At 43.8% G+C, this 21570-nt stretch overlaps 1 protein-coding gene across 5 annotated transcripts in view; it reads right to left on the bottom strand.

The window, feature by feature from the left end:
- NBAS (NBAS subunit of NRZ tethering complex) overlaps positions 1 to 21570 on the bottom strand; it is a 367149-nt gene that overhangs the window by 98037 nt on the left and 247542 nt on the right. For all 5 annotated transcript variants that reach the window (XM_086700060.1, XM_086700059.1, XM_086700058.1 and 2 more), the window contains 4 exons: positions 19229 to 19305; positions 18707 to 18844; positions 6332 to 6561; positions 2156 to 2266 (listed from right to left, as the gene is read on the bottom strand). In XM_086700060.1, coding sequence (XP_086556186.1) covers positions 2156 to 2266; positions 6332 to 6561; positions 18707 to 18844; positions 19229 to 19305 — 556 coding nt within the window. The remainder of the gene's footprint in view (positions 1 to 2155; positions 2267 to 6331; positions 6562 to 18706; positions 18845 to 19228; positions 19306 to 21570) is intronic.

Genomic DNA, 21570 nt, shown 5'->3' on the forward strand with positions numbered 1-21570 from the left:
TTGAGAGTGGGCACGTCTCCCCTATTACAATATAAGCTTTGTGAAGGTAATAATGTGTCTGTCTCATTCAGCACTTAAACCTAAGCTTAGAATAGGAAGACACTATAAAAATAATAATATGTAGTGAGTGAACAAATGTGGTACTAGTCAATCGTCTAGAAGCATCCTCTGGTATTTTAAAAATGATCTTGTGTCCAAAACTTAAAGATGCTCACAGAGTCAGCAGAACTGACAAGAATAAGAACAGGAATAATGCAACAGTATGACAGAGCGGCCAGGCTATATACTTTCCACGATCCTCTCTTACCTTTAGAACCTTACAAGGTAAGGATAATGGTCGGATCACTGAGGAAACAATGACTCAAGAGGATTAAGAGGCTTGCTCACAGCTACATAGTTGGGGTTATGGGCAGCAGATGTGGACCAAATGTGGCCAGACTCCAAAACCCGTGCCCTCATGCTAAGCCACACGTACACTGGTAGTTGATGGTGTAAGTATTTCTGCTGGTCTCTTCTAAAACGTCCCTCTTCTAAAACATCCAGAACAGCCCAGAAGTGAAGGTGGCCACCGAGGCTGTAGTGAGTGATAGATATACATCAGCCCTGAGCATGGGGAGCTGAACATGCCCTGCAGAACAGCCGGGGTGTGCCAGCTGGAAGGGACGCCAGGCACACATGGCCACTCAAAGTCATCACTGATATTTACAATGACTAAGAAGAAAACAATGGGGGCGCGGGGGAAATAAGGGGAAGAAGGAGACCAAGAATTCAAGTATGGGTGTTTACGATGATTCTCTCCTTCTCACAGGAGTGAAATTCCAGGAATAACTGCCAGTAATGATGTACTGGTCATGTGAAAAGAGGTGCAGGTTTGATATTTTACCATGAAGTCATTTAATTTTTGTTATCCCTTAGAGTTGAGGAAAATAAATTCCCGAGAACTGAATGACCTTGCATCGGGACATACAGCTAGAGACTGACAGTTAGTATTTGATCCAGCTACGGTGATTTGAAGGCTTATGCTCTACTGCATAACGCTGCCTCACCCAAGATGGTGTGCGCCCCTCTGTATGTGAGCTGGGCAGGGAATATCTCCAAACTCAACCAACAGGAAAGAGAATGTAAAATTATAGGAAAATCAACTTTTCAGGGAAAATGACTTTTTAAAGGGACAAAAAAGCAAAAATCTTCAGGAGAGGAACATTATTTTTCTGACCTATTAACTTCTCATAGGCATTGACTCAACAAGTAAATGTCGGGCAATCTCTCTTCTATTAACAAGGCTGGTTTCAAATGCCTGTGTTACCAAGTGTGATTAAACAGTAAGGCGAACCACATCTTTTAAGTAAGGAATGAGGGGCACCAAACACCACTTGCTAAATCAATATTAGGTGTTTTGTCACTGAAGTAATGATGCCAGGCGGTAATGATTTCCTGCTTTTGTAATTGCTGTGTGTCTCCATAATCACACTGCTATCAGGTATAATGATATGCTGTGAACAGTCTTGCACATTACTAGATTGCCTGATAATTTATAATAAATTCAGACCAATGGACCAATCCTGCTTATATAGATATGATACCCTTTTATGTAACAGTCAATGAAAGGAAAAAGATATTTAATAAAATGCCAAGATATTTTTTAAATGCCAATGTGCATAACAAACATTTATTTGAACCTATTACTGGACTTTAAAAACGGTGCAGTGCAATATTTATCACAGACAAGACTTATCACCCGTGTGGTCATTTGTTTAGCATCATCCAATTATAATCTGTCGCCCACACTAGACTACAGGTTCCAAGACAGCTGGGATGCCAGTGTTTGCTGACCACTGTAACCTGAGTATCAACACTGTTCCTGGTACACGGTAGATTCTCAATAAAAGCAAACAAACAAACAAAAGAAACCTCTGAATAAACACACCAACATTACAGTAACTCAGGACTATTATTACTGAAAAACAGAAACTAATAAACTGTTGTTGGAATATGGACGTATCAGGAGACATATAAAGGGAGAAGGTACAGATGTTGGTCTACTACAGGTCAAAAGGAAAGGTGAAATTGCACTTCACAAGGTCAAGATCCTTCTAAAATAGAACTGAGAAAAGACAGACACGGAAATAAACGTACATCTGAACCGTGCGCTTACCCGCTGTCCGTGAACAGGAACTCCAAATGCGTCATGAGAACTTCCCAGCGGGAGACACTGTAACGCTGTGCCAGAGAAAGGGCAATGCTGTAGACGTTCTCCTCAAGTGTTCTTCAAGAACGTCCATCAGCCACAGGGAAGGGAAAGAAGAGAAACACATTACCCTTAATCAGCAATGAAACTGTTCATTAGGACTCTCTCCAGCTGCAAAGGGTGCAGCCGGCACGGGCCTTAAAAAGACATTTCACAGCAATTCAGGAAACGTACTTCCCAGGCATGTTAATGCTCCTTTCTCACCGCGGTGCACTGCAACTGACCAAGGAACTGTCCAGAACGGTGGTTCTCCACCGAGGGGGATTCTGTCCCCCAGGGGACATCTGACAGTGTCTGATTATCATGGCAGGAGAGGAGGAGGACAACGCTACTGGCATCTGAGCGGGGAAAGGACAGGGATGCTGTCGAACTTCCCGCAAGGCACAGACGGCTCTCCAAGGCATTATCCAGTCCAAAATGTACGGAGGTCAAAAAATTCTGGTACAGACACCAGAGCCTACAGGCCAACAACAGTGCAAAGGAAATGTATCCCTGCCCTACAGGCATATATCTGAGAAAGCACAGTCACTCAAGAAATGTTTATGTTTTCCAGACTGTAACAGGTATTGTGCTAGCTCCGTGGGACACAAAGACAAACAAGACATTTCTTGAGGAACTCACAGCCTAGTGGAGGATGTGAGATGTCAACCAGGAACCAAATACAACGGGGGGGGGGGGGGGGGGGGAGGTGGGGCTCCCAGAGGACTTCAAATACTGACAGCAGAGATGAGGGAGTGACCGATTTGAGCTGAAGCCTGGAGGATAAAAAAGCAGAACTGAGGGAAGGTAGTTACGAGAGAGAAGAGCCAGAGGGCTTCTGAGAGAGAAGGCATGGGGGGTGGGGCAGGAGGGGTTCCTGCCAAGGGACCTGCACCTTATCCTACCGGCAGTGGAGAGCCAGAGGAAGGTTTAAACCAGGGCATGGGGTCACCAGACTTGAGACCTTGTAGGTTTATGAAGAATTCTGGGCCCCAGCACCCACCACGAAGGCCATTCTGCAAAGACCACGGCAGCACCTCTATTTCCCAGAAACAGAAATTCTAAGGATGAAATTCTCGTTTGGAAGATTGGTGGACAGAACCACAGGAACAGAAATGAAATATCTGTTCTTATTAAGGGATATTGCTAAGACTATATACATGCTAACTGAGAAAAACAGGACGTTTACTTCTATGTTTGATTAGCCCACAGTTGGTAAACATCTTCTGTGAACAGCAAGACGGTAAATCTTTTAGGCTTCGCGGCCATACGGTCTCTGTAGAAAATTCTTCTTTTTATTATTTTTTTAAATTCTTGTTTTTCCACAAACCTTTAAAAATGTAAAAACCACTCTGTGTATGTGGACTGTAAAACACAGGTCCAGGGCTGGAATAAGTCTGTCACTGCGTGAAGTACTAGGTCATTGACGATCAAAAATTTCTTCAAGTATTTACTGAGTATACTCTATGGAATGAGAAACCCTTGAGAATAGCGACCATTAGCAATTCATCCTTTCTCTGAGGGGAGTCTGACACAGTGCCTGACCCCAGGAACGTGCTCACTGAGTACTGGTACCTTCATCACCTGAGAAAGGTGGGAAGAAGCCAAGCTGTGTGTGCCCTCCTCCAGGTTAGCCCAACGAAGCACCGAAACCTATTATCTAAGATACACGGGCAATAAAGGACGGATAAAAGGCACTTATAGAAGGCCAATGCCATCAAAATGGATGCACGATTCGCAAGAAAACGAAGACTGGTCATGCTGTGTACAGTGAGGGGGCGGGGGGGGGGGGGCGGCTGCAGAACAGGAGGAAGCAGACGCGTCAAGGATTTTTGTAACACACTGAATGCCCGCCCCCAAATCGAACTGCGAACTCAAAAACGCCACACCACTCTGACATTTTAAACAAGCCGTTCAGAGAATGTTGGATATTTTTCTAGGTAACAAATTGTGGAGAAGATTCTATGGTATGTTTGTCAAAAGCATGTATTTGTCCTCTAGGACACACTTCAAATAGCATCCCGGATACTTACAAAAGAAAGTAAAGGACAAAAACCCTGGCAAAATGTAACAGATGATGTTAAGACATACCTTACCTCGTAACCTGCATTCTGCATAATAACCTTCTTCTAAGAAACCATGAGCATGGGTGGCACCCAGGATTACCAAACGCCCGGAGGAGAAGCCCACTGGACTTGGCAACGGGAAGCCGAGTCTCACCCCTGGGCTGTGTGACCTCGAACAACTCTTTAAAGTTCTCTGGTTCTCAGATCCCTCTTCTGAAAGTGAGGAGGCTGGATTAAGTGACCCCTTCAGTCACTTTCAAATTAGACATTAAACGGCTCCATGACATTGTGAACCTCCAGGAGAACAGAGGAGGAGAGAAAAAACTATTCCACATTTCTCTTAACTAAATCCCACTACAGGCTGTTCTTACTATCTTTTCTTTGATCTGTCTATTCCCCGCCTTACTCTAAAGAGAATTTGGGGCGGGGGGTGCCTGGGTGGCTCAGTCGGTTAAGTGTCTGACTCTTGATTTTGGCTCAGGTCATGATCTCACAGCCCGTGAGTCTGAGTCCTGCATTGGGCTCTGTGCTCATGATGCAGAGGCTTCGTGGTATTCTGTCTCCCTCTCTCTTTGCCCCTCCCCCGCTTGCTCTATCTCTATCAAGATAAATACAAATAAACTTTAAAGAGAATTTGGGGTGCTTATGGTAGGAAAGAAGCTTGGGCTCATATAAAGTTATTACAGAGTGCCAAGGGTACTTTGCCACTTTCTTAGAGGTTTAAATAATAATAACGAAAAATAGCATATACTACAACCATAACCAGGGCTACATTTGTTATTTTAAAGTAATGTAGCAGGAAGGAAGAATAATCACTAAATACAGGCACAATTTAACCTTAGCTTCAAAGGCTGGAAGCCTAGACTGCATTGCAGGCCTCGCTTGCCTGGGAATACAACCGTGCATCGGGGGTAGGGAGTGGGCGGGGGGGAGGGGGGGGCGGGGGGGGCACAGGGCGTTGTGAAGATGCGATGGCTTTGATAATTGAGAGATCAAGGCCAAGATTAATATCACAGTGATGATCCTTACCACCCATGTAAACTTGGGCCAGTTACCTCACACTCCGGAGTCTCATGTTCTTCAGCTATAAAATGGAAATACCATTTTACGCCACAGGGTTATTATGTTCGAGGAGTAAAAGAGATTTACAAAATAAGCTTTATAGAGCACCTAACACAGCTCCTTGCCCATGGGAAGTGCTCCACAAATTGTGATGTTAAGAACAAAACAACTCTACTTAATAACCATTATGGGTGAACACGCTTTCCCGTTTTTTTTATTTGTATTTTTTTCTTTTTTTGGTTTTTTTCCACTTTCCCACCTTCTGACATGTAACTAATTCTCATTTGATCTCAACTAAAAAAATGGAGACCAGTATTAAAACCAAGGGGCATCCCACGCCTCCGAAGAAATGCTTCTCACTGGGCCTTAACCTGTACTGCCATCTCACATGGGGCTTGCTGCTGAAAGGGGTAAGCGACCAAGGGAAAAGTGGCAGGTGCTATTGGCTTCCACCAAGAGAGACTGCTGGGCCTAGCTGGTCAGCTGTCCTTCCTCTGGAAACCCATGACAGATACAGGTGCCCTGAATCTAGACTCTGGGTCCTTCCCCCGGTACTCAGTCAAACAACATCTCATTCTCAACACACGGGGGAAATTAAACTGCCCCCTAGTTTGCAGTGAGACTTCCAGGAGTAACAGGCAATCTTTTTAAACGTCTATAATAAGCTTCACATTTTTTATGCCGGTCATACCCTCACCCCGCTAACATGGTAAGAATGTTGGTATTGGGCTAGCCAAATCATGGGAAACTTTTAAATAATTCCCATGCTTATTATTTAAATCTGCAGGTTTACAACTTTGTCTGCCATCAGCTGATCCAACTGGGAACAGCCACGTGTCCATCACACCCCAGGAAGAAGGAAAGTCCTATTTATAACAACCACAGATGTAAACCTTCAAAGGACAGTGTCCTGACCATTCAACCTGTTCTTTTAGGCTTTAAATCCACCCCTTTAGGAGACAAAGGTATCCCTTACTCTGCCAAACCAAGGATAGTTTCCCTTTTATACTGGTCATCTGCCGTAAACCGCTGTACATCCACACCCTTCCGGAGGCCCTGAAGGATCTGGGCCTGCGTGAAATCCAGGAGACGTTCGTTGTAGTAGTGTAACTGCTTGGTCAGTGAAACCAGGTCCTCTGGCCAGGCGTCGTGTCCGTATCGAGTCACATGCCTGGTGACCATCTTGATGAGCTCCTTGGGATCAGCCTGTAACAAAAACAGCAACAACAAAAACAAAATAAAGTAACAACAAGACGACCACATCTCCTGGGCAACCTGTTTGCCTCTTCCCCTGCTGCCATTTTATCAAGGCTCACAGCCACCCTGAGAAATCAGTGGGGGAGCCAGTGAACTTTGCAGACCAGAGAGACAAGACACAGAAAGGAGTCTAGAAGGAGTTTTCTGGACGCCTGCTCTGTTCTTCCACCTTAAAGATCTCCACCCGTTGAAAAAATAACGTACATTTGCTTTTTCAACTCTCATCACCCTACGTTAGATTGGGGGCCCAATTACCTGATCATTTATAATAATTCACCCTGAAGTAATTGTCATCTTCATTGCCCCTGGATAAATTTTCTTTGGACCATGTAAGTGTTCTCAATAACTAAGATGCAGCTCAGTAATGCCACTCTAAATGCCAAGACAGCTAAGTAGAAGAGTGTTTTCTCCAGGGATAAGTTGGGGGGGGGGGAACCCATCCCTGTTCCTAAAATCACAAAACACTTCTAGTTGCATAAGAGAGCATCCAACCAATTTTTCCTCTGCTCAATTTGGAGCTCAGTGGGATATTGCTCTATAATTCTTTACAGCTTCTCTAACAACAAAAAAATTACTCAAAGAGAACAAAACCTGGAATCTGACAGCCGACAGGAAAGAAAAATAAGTGATGAACTGGCCACATTTATTTACATTAAAGTTGGTCAGGGTGTGTCAACGAAGCAAAAGCAGCTCAGCTATGATTTTGGAATTGTTTAATAGGGAGCCTAATACTTGAACAACAGTAATTCAATCCCTCAATTCCTAGGAAGACATGGTATATATTTTAATATAAGCAAATTAGGGGGAAAAACTTCAGAATCTATTTTTGGTTCTTAGAAACACACCTAATTATAGTAAGCTGTCAGCATTTCTAACGTGTACGCCATTATTCTGAGGTACACAGGAGATTTGTCAACGTCGAGTCTGTATTACCAAACCTAGCCTGAAATTTCTCTCTTGATCCTATTAGGAAACATTCTGAGAGAACCGATAAAAACCAGTTAGAGAAATCTTCTCGGGTTCCTGTAGGTGGATTTGAGAAAAAGTCAATGTTTTTTTCCCTACCTCTATGCACACACTCGGTCCTGTTGCATAAACCACAGATTAAGTCTCAAGTCAAAAGTCCTGGGTTTGAAAACTCACTCTTCAAAGTAAGCTATGAGACCATCTTTCATTCATTCAACAAATATTTCTTGTGCACCTATTACGTGCCAGTGAAAAGATATGACCCTCTCCTCTAGGGATGCAGTCTCTGGAGAGAGACAATCAAGCAAATAATTGTAAAATGGTACGATACAGGTAAGCACAGGGTTCTGTGGGAATTCAGAGGAAGTCTTCTTGGAAGATTTAATGCCTAGACTAACCACTCCGGTATCAGCAGTGAAAACGCCAGGAAAATCTAGGGAGACAAAGTGCAGTGAGGGTTCAATATGCGCTAAGGCCTGGGGAGCTAAGACCTGACGGAAAGATGGCACGAATAAAGCAAATCTAACTGCAATTAGAAGAGATTTGGGAATCGGCTGCATATGGATGGTGTTTCTGGCCGTGGATTTAGACAAAAGGGATCCCACGCCTCAGCACTTAGTGCCGCCTCCACAGCTGCCATCGAGCCCCACCCCCTTTCCGCTCAAGGGCTGAAGCCTCGGGGCAGCACCCTGAATCACGCAGCAAGGGCTCAGCCGGCCCTGAAGTCACGCGGTACAGGGCCACTGCTCCAGGGCCAGCGAGCCCATCCACACCTGCTCTGTCCCCGCCCCCAGGTGGGCACCGTCCTTGCCTGTTTTCCCAGCCTCACCCTGTCAGCACTTTCTGGCCTCGCAGCAGAAGAGAGCAAGAGCGCATCTCCAATGATCGGGTTTCAGGGCGGCACAACTCTCCTGTCGTGGCCTGTCACCTTGTGCCCCGATCCTACACCCTGCCAGCAAACCCATGCTCACCACCAAAGGACAGCTTTTCCCCCACAGACGCTCTGACCCGGCGGTTTCGGACCAAAGCCCTGGGTCTGCACTTGCCCGCTGCATTTGGAGGAGAGGCTACGAGCATCCCGCCATCGGGCTCTCCGAGCCCCTCTCTACCAGGCTGTGGCTCCCACACCTGCTCGTGGAGTCAACCGGTTCCATTCTCTCAAGGCTTCTCCCACAGGTCTTGTCTCCACATTCATTTTTCACTTTGTTTCCTGGCATCTCAAGGATTTGGCACCTGTATGGGGGGAGCGGCCTGCATACTTTTCACTTGACCTCAATAGCATAACGCCTCCTCCTTTCTATTCTCTTACACTTTAACGCTAATTCAAATTTACAATTGACACTGCTCTTTCTTATAAATATTACATTATAGCGTATTAAATTATGGCAGAGACCACGAGTATTTCGTGAATTTGTCTTTTCCAGAGCGCAGTAGCCTCTCTTGCACAAATCAGGTACGGGGTAAAAGGGAAAGACGATGAACGGCAGTAGTGGCTTTTGTTTATTTATTTAGAGAGAGAGAGACAGAGATTGTGGGCATGTGCAAGAGAGGGAGCGGCAGAGAGGGAGGGAGAGGGAGGGAGAGGGAGGGAGGGAGGGAGGGAGGGAGGGAGGGAGGGAGGGAGAAAGAAAGAGAGAGAGAGAGAGAGAGAGAGAGAGAGAGGATCTCAAACAGGCTCCTCGCTGTCAGCATGGAGCCCAACGTGGGGCTCGAACCCACAAACCACGAGATCGTGACCTGAACTGAAATCAGGAGTTGGATGATTAACCGACTGAGCCACCCGGGTGCCCAGGTAGCAGTGGTTTTAAAGTCAATAGTCCTTCTATTCCAGGTCCCTCAGTTGTAGGGATGCAACTTGGGGCAAGTTATTTCAGATCCCCACTTCCTCACCATAGGACTCGATGTGCACACCGTCCTGATGGTTTGCTAAGAGGCACAGATAAATAAGGTATGTTAAAGTGCTCTTTCTCTATCATTATAAGAAAGCAAACTGGGCCCAGGGCTTACTCTCAAGCAATTAAGAAGCAGTGGCTGGCAAAGATGGGCACATAAGCAATTCACAGAAGGCATCTGCATATACCCACCATTGCCGAGTCACAAACCCAGAGTGCCAGGAACTCCGGGCAGGGAGCAATTACTCCTCTCTGGACTCTTCTGAGGCTCAGCTTCTTCAGATGTAAAACAAAGGAACATCACCAGAGGATCGCCTTTCTCAGGCTAAAATCCCATGAATGTAGAGGAATTCAATCATAAAAATAAAACAAATCCTTGTACATCCCTCCAGGTGTGGAATTGGGGAAGTTCCACACCTTTCCTCATGTATGCCTCCACTAAATATTCAGAGCAGATTTCTTGGTTAAAAGTACAATTTTAGACCAATGAATCGCAGTCAGTGCATTCCTTCATAGTTTAAACAACTGTAATCTCTTTTCTTTTACTAAGTAGAAATTATCTAGCCACTCTGGAATTTTTATTTCATGTTCTTTATACATCAAATGTGTTCGCTTTTCTAAGAATTATTTAAGAACAAACACCTAATATTTTTCGGTATTGGAGACCTAATAGTCTTCGGTATGGAGACAGGCATAGAGCTAAACATACGTGAAGTGAATCTCACTTAAAACTAACCATTCGGTGGGATCAGTCTGCTAGTACCATCTGTTTTTACAGAGGATTGGGAGGTGAGAAACTTGACCAAGGCCGCTGGGTTGAGTGGTGGTGTGGCATGTGACTCCCGAGCATAATGCCTCCCCAAAACCATCCTTGTACATTTGGCATGCAGGGGAGGGGATCTCTTGAAATTGTAAGGATCCTGACGAGACCAGTGTATACACGGCTCCCCCCGAATGTAACAAAGTCATGGCACCGGAGTCCTTTTACAAACGATCAACTGTCACTGATGGACTTAATGCTGTCATTTGTTATTACATCCAGATTGGCTTTTTTTTTTTTTTTTTTTTACACATAGGTACATTCTCCCTCACAACCCTTTTATACATGTATACACATATGTAAATACAAGAGACCATAGAGGACACACAATGGTAGGTGTTCAACTAAATACCTGATTCGAGCTGTATCTTCAAGTCTTTTGGTTTTGAATTCTCTAATGACAACAGAGAGAGTTTAGAATACCATTTTCTGTTCAACCCCTTGACATAAATATACCTTGTTTAAAATTCTGTCTTAAAAAGGTGGTGAGACTAGGGGCATGCTATTAACCCTCTGATGATGACTTCCAAGTGTCTTCAAGCTTATGGATCATCAAATCTCTGTTAAATGTACAGAAAGGTTTTCAGTACTTCAACTGATTGTGTAAAACGTAATACTAATGAGAAGGGACAACTCACGAAGGCTTCTAAGAAAAAGGAAATCAGATATGGGTAAAAAACCATAGGAATAGGCGTCAAATAACCTGGGTTACTGGTTCTTCTCCCCTGAGCCTCGGCTTTTCCATTATTAAAATGGAAGCAATTTCTTCTTTATGGAGCCCCAAAAAAGATTAAACGAGGCTAGATGGATTAGCATGTTGTAAATTCTAGCCCTCTATGTAAATTATCTTCTTACCACTAGCATTACTACCTCTCTCTCTTCCTCAAGGAACTTCACTGGTCGTGATTACTTCCAAAATTTGATTTAAATTTTAATCACCATTCTTCCCCTGAGCTTACCACAATTTCTCTCAAAATATTCCAAAGCATCCCCCACTCACCCCGACACGTTATTTCACGCATTCAAGCGTCTAAGCACTCTGGCACGAATGTCATTTGACCCTCACACCGGCCCAGCAATGTGCACAGGAGACCATGGTTCCCATCGCAGATATGCCAATCTGCACCGCAGACATCCTCGGCTGGGGGCTGACAGCAAGGAAGTGAGTCAAGCCTCTTGATTCTCACCTACCGCGCTCCTTATGCTGCTGACAGGTCCCCACAAATGTTCTACACCCGAACTCACATCGCAAATCGCTGTTTGTGTGTGTGTAGACAGAGCCCTCCCTCTTCTCCCAACTAAGTCCAATGATGTGACCCAAGCATATGAAAGCTTTTAGCTTCTAAGAAGCTTTTGAAGGACTTTACAGGTAGCCTCAGAATCTCTCGTATTTGGCATTCAATGTGATATTGCAAAACATCACAGGCTGCAAAAATAACCACATAAAAAGGCATCAAAAATTTTAAACGGAAAAGTGTGGAGAATTAAATTATTCTAAATTTTTCCCCAAATTTGGCAACACAGTTCTTCAGGGGGTGAATAAAATATGATTTCTTTAAAGAATATGGTCAAATCCCTGTAAAAGCAAAATACGTGTAAATATTCATGGCTACAGAATGCTCCATGACTTAATCTATTGCTTACTAGTAGAGGTAATAAATCCATTCCAGTTTAATAGTCTCCATTTCTTGGTAATATTGGTTGGAAAGTTTCAAACAGGTGGTGCGTTTCCCCTCTAGGGTTGTTATTTGCTTGAGATAATTTTCTACTTAGTATTTTCAATTAGTAGCTTAAAAAAACCACACTTAGAAATGGTCTACCATAAAGTTTTGAATTTCATCCCCTGCTGGGTTTGCTTCTCTAGCATATAAAACTGAAGGGCATGTTTCCATTTTTAACTGATGTTATCTTCTGAAACTTTAAAAAAAAATGCTAGCAAGATCACACTTACACAGATGCATTTACAATAATTATAAAGGTAAGGTATAAATGCAAACAAAATCAAGGTACCTAACAGTGGGTATATTCACATTTGTATAAAAACCGTTTCCATAAGTACGTATATCCATACACCATGTCTGGAAGGAAACAAAAGGGAACCACTGACTTTCTGCTGTATACCATTTTCATCGTTTGAGTTTTGTGGCCACATATGTATTATTTCTTAAACATAAAAGCAAGTCAATCAGGACAAACACAAGGAGAGAAAACTCTCTCCAGCTGACCACTTGTCAATTGTTATTATAGGTCCCTAAAAAGAAGAGTTGAGGTAAGGTGGGCTGCTCCAAAAACGATCTAGAAAAGCCCCAGGAGCCTGTGCTGGCAGGCTTAGGATAGTGCTTCCATTAGGGTGCACAGGTTTGTCAGAAATAACCCCACAAATTCTCTCAGTACCTGTATTCAAACCTAGTAATCATCCCGCAGCTCGGAACTCGGGTTGGGGCGGGGGGGGGGGGGGCGCGGTAGAAGGAGAATTCCTGAGGACTGAAAATTGAAACGAGCTGAAGTGGCGAGTGAGGGAAAGCTAGCTTCACTGAGTGCTGTTATGTGTAGGCAACAAATCGAAACCACTTTGATTCCAATTTCTACGGTGACTCATTGGGAGTTTGTTATATTTAATTCCAAACTCAGCAGTGTTGTTTTATGCAAAGGAAGATGCTGAAAAGACTCCAACAATGAGCCGCCCGGTTGCCAGTGGAAAACTCTATGTACTTAAAACACACAGCTACTGTTTCCAGCTGAAATGCCTCCTGAAGCTATTCCTGTGCCAATAAACACCCACCGAGCCACTACGATGGGTGAGGTCCCGGGGACTCGGAGAGAGATGGGGTCCCTGCCCTACCACAAGGAGAGGGGGCAGCTGTGTGTCACCTACAGTACCACGGAAGAACCGCTCGCGGGGCGTCCACGCTAGAGCAGTGAGACATGGAAGGGACCCGTGTGTGCTCAGAGGCAGAGAAGGATCCACACAGGAGGCTCTTTTGAGTCAGACTTATCTGCTGAGAGTGGGAAGAAGGAGGCACTTCAAGCGGGGAAATTACATCTGCACAGGCACAGAGGTGTGAAAAAGGATGTTAAATGAGAGAAATATGGGGCGCCTGGGTGGCGCAGTTGGTTAAGCGTCCGACTTCAGCCAGGTAACGATCTCGCGGTCCGTGAGTTCGAGCCCCGTATCGGGCTCTGAGCTGATGGCCCGGAGCCTGGAGCCTGTTTCCGATTCTGTGTCTCCCTCTCTCTCTGCCCCTCCCCCGTTCATGCTCTGTCTCTCTCTGTCCCAAAAATAAAAAAATAAAAACGTTGAAAAAAAAATTAAAAAAAAATGAGAGAAATATAAATTCTGAACAGCTAAAACATAAACTTCAAAAGACCTAGCATCAGGATCGTGCTGGCGGGGTAACAAAGAGCCGGTCAGCTCAGAGAGGGTCGTCTCTGTCACACAAAGGAGTTTAGATTTCACCTGTAGCCACAGCGGAGCTTCCCGCAGCGACCGACTCATTAGACTGCACGCCAGAAACCACTCTGGTGCAAGCAAAAAGCAGGTAAAGCCTAGAATCAGGAGCTTTAAGTGACAGGATGTCACTTTCCACCAGGGCAACCTGGAGCGAGTAACTGGATTTCTCCGAGTCTTATATTCTGCAAAATGGGCTTGCTCAAAGGATCAAGTGGCAGAATAAATGGGAGAGGTACTTTAAGACAGCCAGTGCCTTCTCAGGGTTAGTCTGATCTTTCTAGCGTCCACTGAAAATTCCCATAGGCCAGACCCTTGCTGCTACTGCCCCCCCCCCCCCCCCCGCCACGCACATACGCCTCTTGACACTTTTAGCTGGACAGAGGAGACCCTGCTGGTCACAATGAGGTCTGGTCACAGACTGAATTTCTATCCTTTCCATCTGGGGTCAGGCAACTCTTCAAAGCTTTGAGTTTTATGGAGTAAAATTTCAATACTCTCTCAAATACTTTGTGAAAAACTGCCACAGTATGCAGGATGGGCGCAGGGATGCTTCAGTGCCTTCGTCATGCTGTTCCCTTTGTTTGGAAGGCTCTTCCCCTCCCATCTTCCTGGCTCTGCCCTCGTCTTTTTGTCCTGTCAAAAGTCACTTTCTGAATTGAGGCCTCTCCTGAGCCTGTTTAAATTGTGCTCTCCACACACAAGCGCACGCACGTGTTGCTTACTCTTCTTTGCTTTTTGTTTTCATAGCTCTTGCCCCCATTTCACAGAGTATATATTGTATTTACTTATTTTGTTGATGGTGTCCTTTCCTCAATGGAATGTAAGTCCCAAAAGGGCAAGGGTTCTTATGTGTCTTGTGCGCTTGTGTTTCCCCAGGATCTAGAACATGGCCTGGCATAATCACCTGATAAATCCCTGAGCGCATGCACACACACACACACACACACACACACACACACACTTCAATCATTTCACATGTGCTGAAGAATTATTCATTAATTTTCAATAATCTACCCAGTGAAGATTTATTTACTCCTTTTTATTATCCAGGTCCTGCTCTAAGCATTGGGAAAAACAAATACCACTCAGACACTGGCCTCAAACAGCTCATTATCTAGTGAGATGAAAGATACATAAATGCAAAACGAGAGTGTAAGCACAATGACTGGAGTAAGTACAGGCCACTACAGATGTCCACAGAAGAGCACCAAACACAGCCTGGGAGCACTGCCGAGTGACGGCAGGGGACAGGAACCCAGCCTGGGCGAGGTAACACCTGAAGCAAGTAGCTAAGCAAAGAAATGCTGGGGGAAAACATCATAGCAAAGAACACAGGTTTGAAGACAAGGAAAGAGAACGCACAGGGCATCTGAGAAATTTAAGTGGCTTGGTATGGCTGGGCAAAGGAAGATGGAGTTGGAGAAAGAGGCAGAGGCCAGACCGTGGGGGACATGCAGACCTTGCCCGGACAACAGGAAATCACTGAGGGATTTTAGGCACAAGGCAGGGTGACCAGATCTCCATTTTAGAAACACCACTCTGGCAGATGTTTGGGAAAGAATACAAACCTAACAAAAGCAAAGACAGGGTGGTGTTTATGAGATGGTTACAGTGCTCCAGGTGAAGAACCATGGAGCCCGGAGACTGAATTAATTTGAGGACCTGGGGCAGAGAGAAGAAAAACAACTGGAGAGGTGTTCGACCTCTCCCACTCCCTTTTAACACATCTATCTGGAAGAATTTCAGAACATCTTTGCATCTTGATGTTAAAAAAAATCATGGGTACTTTCTACCTCTTCAGCTCACCTTTTAGACTACCAACCGACCAAATGCTTTCCACAGAACTGCCACGAAGTCCCTGAAGAATGGGCTGGCCCCTGAGCCGGCCATGTGCTGTCTTAACGCTACCGGAAGAGACACCTGTTTCTGTCTGCAGCAGCCGAGAACTTAGAAATAATGTGTTGAAGCAAACACGCAGGGCTACGTGGACTTTACTGTTTCTGTTCCCATGTGGCTCTACTGCAGTTTCCTGAAGAGAGGACCCTGAACAGCAGCTGCCTTTTGCTACTGGGCCCAGAGACAGAGGAGGAGCAGGTGTCCCGAGCCACGCCACAGGGTGGATGAAGAGTCTAACAACCAAGAATCAGAGGCCCAGGGCTAGGGCAAGACAAGACAGCTCTGACGGACATCTTCAAAGGAAGGATAGTTTGATAGGAGGACGGTGACGGGAACAAGGCCCAGAGTTGACGGGTGGCGGGGTGACATGAGATGGAAGGAAGAAACAGAAATTGTGGTTAAGGGTAAGAAAAGGGCAAGAATCAAGTCTCACTGTTCTTCTCACTGTGATGCCAGGCTCCAGGTTGTTCACACTGGGCACTTGATAAACACTGGATCTGTGGCAGGATATACAAAATACAAGATCTGGAAATAAAATGTTCACACTTCTACTCAGTGAAAAGAACTGCTGGGAACACGGAGGAAACCAAGATGGAAGCACTTTTACTTCTAACCCTGAGCTTTCCATGTTCTTTGTCTCTTCCCATGGTTGAGTTGGGGAGATTTTCAATGGGGCTCCTTATGGAGTGACTGCAGGATCTGAAGAAGGAAACAGTGACTGCCAGATATAAAAGTTGGGGTGGACTTGAATGGTTTTCTCCCAACTCACCTCTCTCACAAACAGTACATGATTTAAGGACTTTCAACTTTTGGCACAAATAATTTTTTATAAAAATAATTTATTATCAGGGAAAAGAGGAACATATGTTGTACTAGAATTCTCCTCCAAGAGGACTACTTTTGGAGGAGGACTACTTCAATTAAGATTTTTTAAGAAACGACACTGAAGACTGGGCCAAAATGTAGCTCTACAGCAAGCTCTTTGGCCCTTACGGGCCCAGCGAGTCTGTGGTGCATCGGTCTGCAGTGCTTTCCTGCAAAGCCCGTCCAGTCCCCTGCATGTAACTGTCTTCTCTGCATTTATAGTAAGCGGCCGGTTCATGGCGCTCAGGCAGCCATATTCGTCTTTTCGTCTTAATGCTCAGAGCCCACGGCACGCTTGAGGTACCCAGATGACTGACCTTTCAATGCTCTGTATTCATGGAAAGTGCAGCACAGTGCTAGGCACACAGTGTGATCTTGATACAGAGTATGTACATGGGAACAAGAGAGGGCGATCCCACTCCAGCACTTGGATCCCATGCCAACGGCACCCGCTTAGAAATCGCGGTCAAGGAAGTCCTGAGGACACAACTGACTTGTGTTTGTAATAAGGCACAGTGCTTTGGGTCAAAGTAAAACTTCACTGCGTTTCAACACGCTTGGTGTTTTGGAGTAAATTACTTGTTGCTTATGTATGTGCCCAACACTAACGAAAGACAGACACCGGCAAATCTGCCGCACACATTCTCTGACGGCCACCTAACATTAACAAAGACAGTGAGTACGCTGTTCCGGAAGGACATTCGCCACGCTTCCACCTATGTGATCACTTCTGTCCCTCAATTTACAGCGCAGTGGTTCAATTTGTTATTTCACACAGAAACATACCTGAGACATAAAAATAAAACAAAGGAAAATTACTAGAGTATGGAATCAAGTCACTGCACAAAGCAATAGCTATAAAAGACAAAACAAAAAAATTATATGTATGTATACACACACACACATACACACACACACACACACACACACACACAATCCCCAAAATAAAGTAATATATTAAGTAGCTAAAAAGAAGAAAACGTTCCTTACTTGGCCAACTGTCATCATGATAAAACTATGCCTGAGGACAATACAGGTCTAATAACAGTATGCCCTTGCAAGATTAACGTGTGTTCTAGATGATCCCCTCTCTTTCTCTTTTTAAAGAAAAATGGATGAATGAGAGCCATGAATTTTTGCCACAAAGGGAATGTTTTCATGTCTTTGTAGATTCCTAGAGATGTTTGGGAAGGCTGAGGCAGCTAGAACTTTGATACACACTTGGGTTGTAAAAGTACTTCTTTAAAGTGTGCTCTGAGGTCAGGAACAGAAAGAATCCTGCCACGAAATCTGACCTTTTATCTGTACACATAGTGGATTTCAAAGTCCGATTTGCTTATCTACTCTTAAAGTAGTAATTCTCTTAAAAATAGCTCAGTACAAGGGCACCTGGGTGTCTCAGTGGGCTGGGCGTCCCACTTTGGCTCAGGTCATGATCTCACCACTCATGAGTTCGAGCCCAGCATTAGGCTCTGTGCTGACAGCTCAGAGCTGGAGCCTGCTTCTGATTCTGTGTCTCCCTCTCTCTCTGCCCCTCCCCCACTCATTCTCACTGTCTCTCTAAGTATAAATAAACATTAAAAAAATACACCAGTAAAAAAAAAAAAGTAGATAATTTCCCAAGGCTGATAATTAAAACTGGTATATATACAAGTAAACCTAGAGGGCTTTGATTTTCCAGTGGCATCCGTAATAAGTCTGCGTCCACAAAAGAATGCACACATAACTTGAGGCCACATTTATAAGTTATGTAAAAGTTGTCTGGAGCTTGGTGGCAAGTAGACATAACATGTTTCAACATTTCATCGGCACAGTAACTACTCTCGTATTTCTGGCTTAAAAATAAATAAAAGTACAGCACTGCTCAAAGAACTGCATTGCCTACTGTCCTAAATTAGAGCCATCTTCCTTTCGGGAGGTGAATTAAACACTCAATTCTCCATTTCTCCTCTCCTACTACTTTAACCTTTCCTAAGAAATTGTAAAATAAAATAAATGACAGCAAAGTTGTGGGAAGAATCAGCATTCACAATAACATGAGAAACTACCTCTTCCAGTGCCTGGAAAAGTTATTACATCCAACGCTGGGAATGCATTCTGGATATAAAGCACATCAGTCCCTCCAAAGATAAACATGTGTTTTAACTATTTTAGACAAGTAACTCAGCTCTGCTTGTTAATAAAGTGGAAACGAGGAGGACTCACCCTGTAAAGAGGATGGCACTTGTCCCTGAAACATGGAGCCAGTCGGGCATAGATCTGGAGGCTATAGTAATATGCTGCCAGCTGGAGAGATAAAGCAGAGTGGGCCTGCTTTTCAAAGCACTTGTTAGCATCTAACACCTAGAAAGGAACATGACAGAATGAACTCAGCTGAAAGGAAATTAAGAAAATCATCATAAGCCATTACATTTCTAGTCATCACTACAGAATTTATGTTCAAAGTCTCCATCACATCAACGCAAGCTCACGCTCAACTGAACAGGACGACGTTAAAATTCAGAAGACACTGTAAAGGCAGATCCTGTGATGGAGAGGCAGATTTTGAAATGAACACTTCAGCTAAAATGGTAGAATTTGCTCTCTGAATACTGACACCACAGTCCTTCCAGCACATAAGAACAATCAGAAGGAAGTGAGACATATAACAATTTATTTGGTGAAAAATCCCCAGGACAGATTTTTTTGTTTGTTCATGAAGTCCCTTCTTGGTAACGGCAAACTCACCTGTGGTAAGGCCAGGAGGTACGCCAGAGCCAAGGTCATGTCACTTGGTAAAGCATCACTTGCCAGCTGCAGCAGAACTGAAGGCAGGGGAAAAAAATGCATGATTTTACTTGAAGATCTATACGACATTCGTGGTTACTACGTGCCATGTTTTCAGTCCTACATGATTTCAACAGATACCTAGCTCGAGAGGACTCTCTGAGACCTTTCACAAAGGTCTATGCATACCATCTAATACAGATCACATGAAACCATGCTATTAAACAGTAACCTTGCCTTAACTCAGACAAACTGTGCTATTCATTACACTTTTAAATAGGAGAAAATTCTGTTAGTGCAGGTACAAAGTCTAAGTGCAAAGAGATCAGTGAGGATGGTTTCTTACAGCTAATCTTTTGGTTATAAAGGCCCAAGCCATGCTATAAAATTATATGTATCAATGACAGCTGACATGGTAACTGAGCATATGAGCAACAAAGAGCAAAGCAACAAGAAAGCTATGTGAGTGCAAATTTAGGATAAATCTTTTGAGTACTACAATGAATAGGTTTTGTTCCTTCCAAGAACATCCCTCTTCATCACACTCCACAAAAAGCCCTTGCTTTGATTATATAAGATCTTAAGATTCCCAACTATTAACAACTTTTCCACACATTTTTTTTATATAAGCAACAACTTATCAGTCTCATGGCTTTAATAAAAGAGAGCACACTACCAACAAAGCCTGTGTTTATGCGTGGTTTGTATTAACACGGGATTCATTTAGGGTTTTAGCGACAAATACCAGGTAGTCATATGTAATCACAATGTAAATCCTTTATTTTTAAAGGACACAGAATCTCATGATCTGCACTGATGAAGGAGAACTGTTACGTGGATAATCCAAAGTAAATGATATTTGACTTCAGAAATACACCATATAATATTTTTCCAGAAGATTTACCTTCCTAATTGTGTCTCACTTGAACTAAAATTTAAGTCATTTATATAATCTGAGTTTGGCTAACAGTCTGGACAATGAGACACTGGTGGGGCGAGGAACCACCTACAAGTGGATGAAGTGTCAAAAGCTGACTTAGAATTCAGAATCTCCTGTGGATGACTCACGGGAGGGATCTGAGCTTTCTCTGCTGCACCTTACACAGGCAATATTGGTTCTCTAAATACTCATTTCCTCTGTATTCTCCAAACCTTACGGACCAAATTGGACCACCAGTCAGCACTTCCGAGGAATCGCACTATTTTAGAGAGGTTTTCCACTCAAAAGCTACTCATTTCAAGGCGCATCTGCAAATTCATTCCTTCATTCCGTGGCAATGAGAATCTTCTCTGAACCAGACATTGCCCTAACAATCAGTCTCTGCCCTTTGGGATAAACACACTAGGACAAGAGAAAGTCTCCAAATAAATAATAAAAAATACAATGCAAAGAGCCCAAATCAAATTTTCTACAAATAATTATGAGAGCGAAGAAGAAACAGTACTGGTGAGTGTGTTGTAGAACACTATTAAAACTGAAGGATGAAGGCTTAGCTCTATCTTTGGGACGCCAGAAGATAAAGCAAGAAGAGCATGTAAGTTTAATCTGCGAACATTCTGGACAATATGTGGCAAATTTACTTCGTGTCTAGAAATTGCATACTGTACACACACACACACACACATGCATAAAACCCCTGGGCTACCATTTTGACTTCTACCTGCCTTATATCTTCTACCATTTGATGCCTGCCTAATAGTCCTTCAGGATCCATGTTTTGGAGGGAAAAAAAGTCCGATAGTTTCACATACTAGTGATTTTTCCCTTTTAATTTTCTTTCTTACATTATTTCTTATAAAGTGACCTACAGTCTCACCTAGTTTTTTCCTCCTCCCATTCTGTTTTCAGATACCTCCTTTCTTTGTGCACAAGGGAAACCAATTTTCAAATAAGCATATCTGAACCCACTCATCAAAAGAGCCCAGTCCCCTCAAAGTTCAGGAGCTTTTACTCAGGTGTGTGGCTGTTTCTCTGGCTATTGAAGGGGCGTCCCTCTTAAGAGTTGTGACAGGGGCCAATCTGACGCCTATCTGTCATAATACCAGTTCCATTACTATCTTCCAGTCAGATCTATTTTTTTTAATATCACTGACTTCATCTTTCACTCCATTTAATGTGCATATTTCTGTGTCCCCAAACCAAAGCACCCTCCAGTGAGAAAAATACTCCAGGAGATATTCCAATGAATATGCTACAGACCCTGAAGGAAATTCCAAAACAAAAACAACCCAACAACAAACTAAAACGACAGAAAGGTACAACTGACAACATAATTGAAATAGATGCAGAGTCCTCAGGAAAG

The sequence above is a fragment of the Puma concolor genome, chromosome A3, assembly GCF_028749965.1.
Source record: "Puma concolor isolate L17-30 chromosome A3, mPumCon1.1.hap2, whole genome shotgun sequence".
Taxonomy (NCBI): Eukaryota; Metazoa; Chordata; class Mammalia; order Carnivora; family Felidae; genus Puma; species Puma concolor.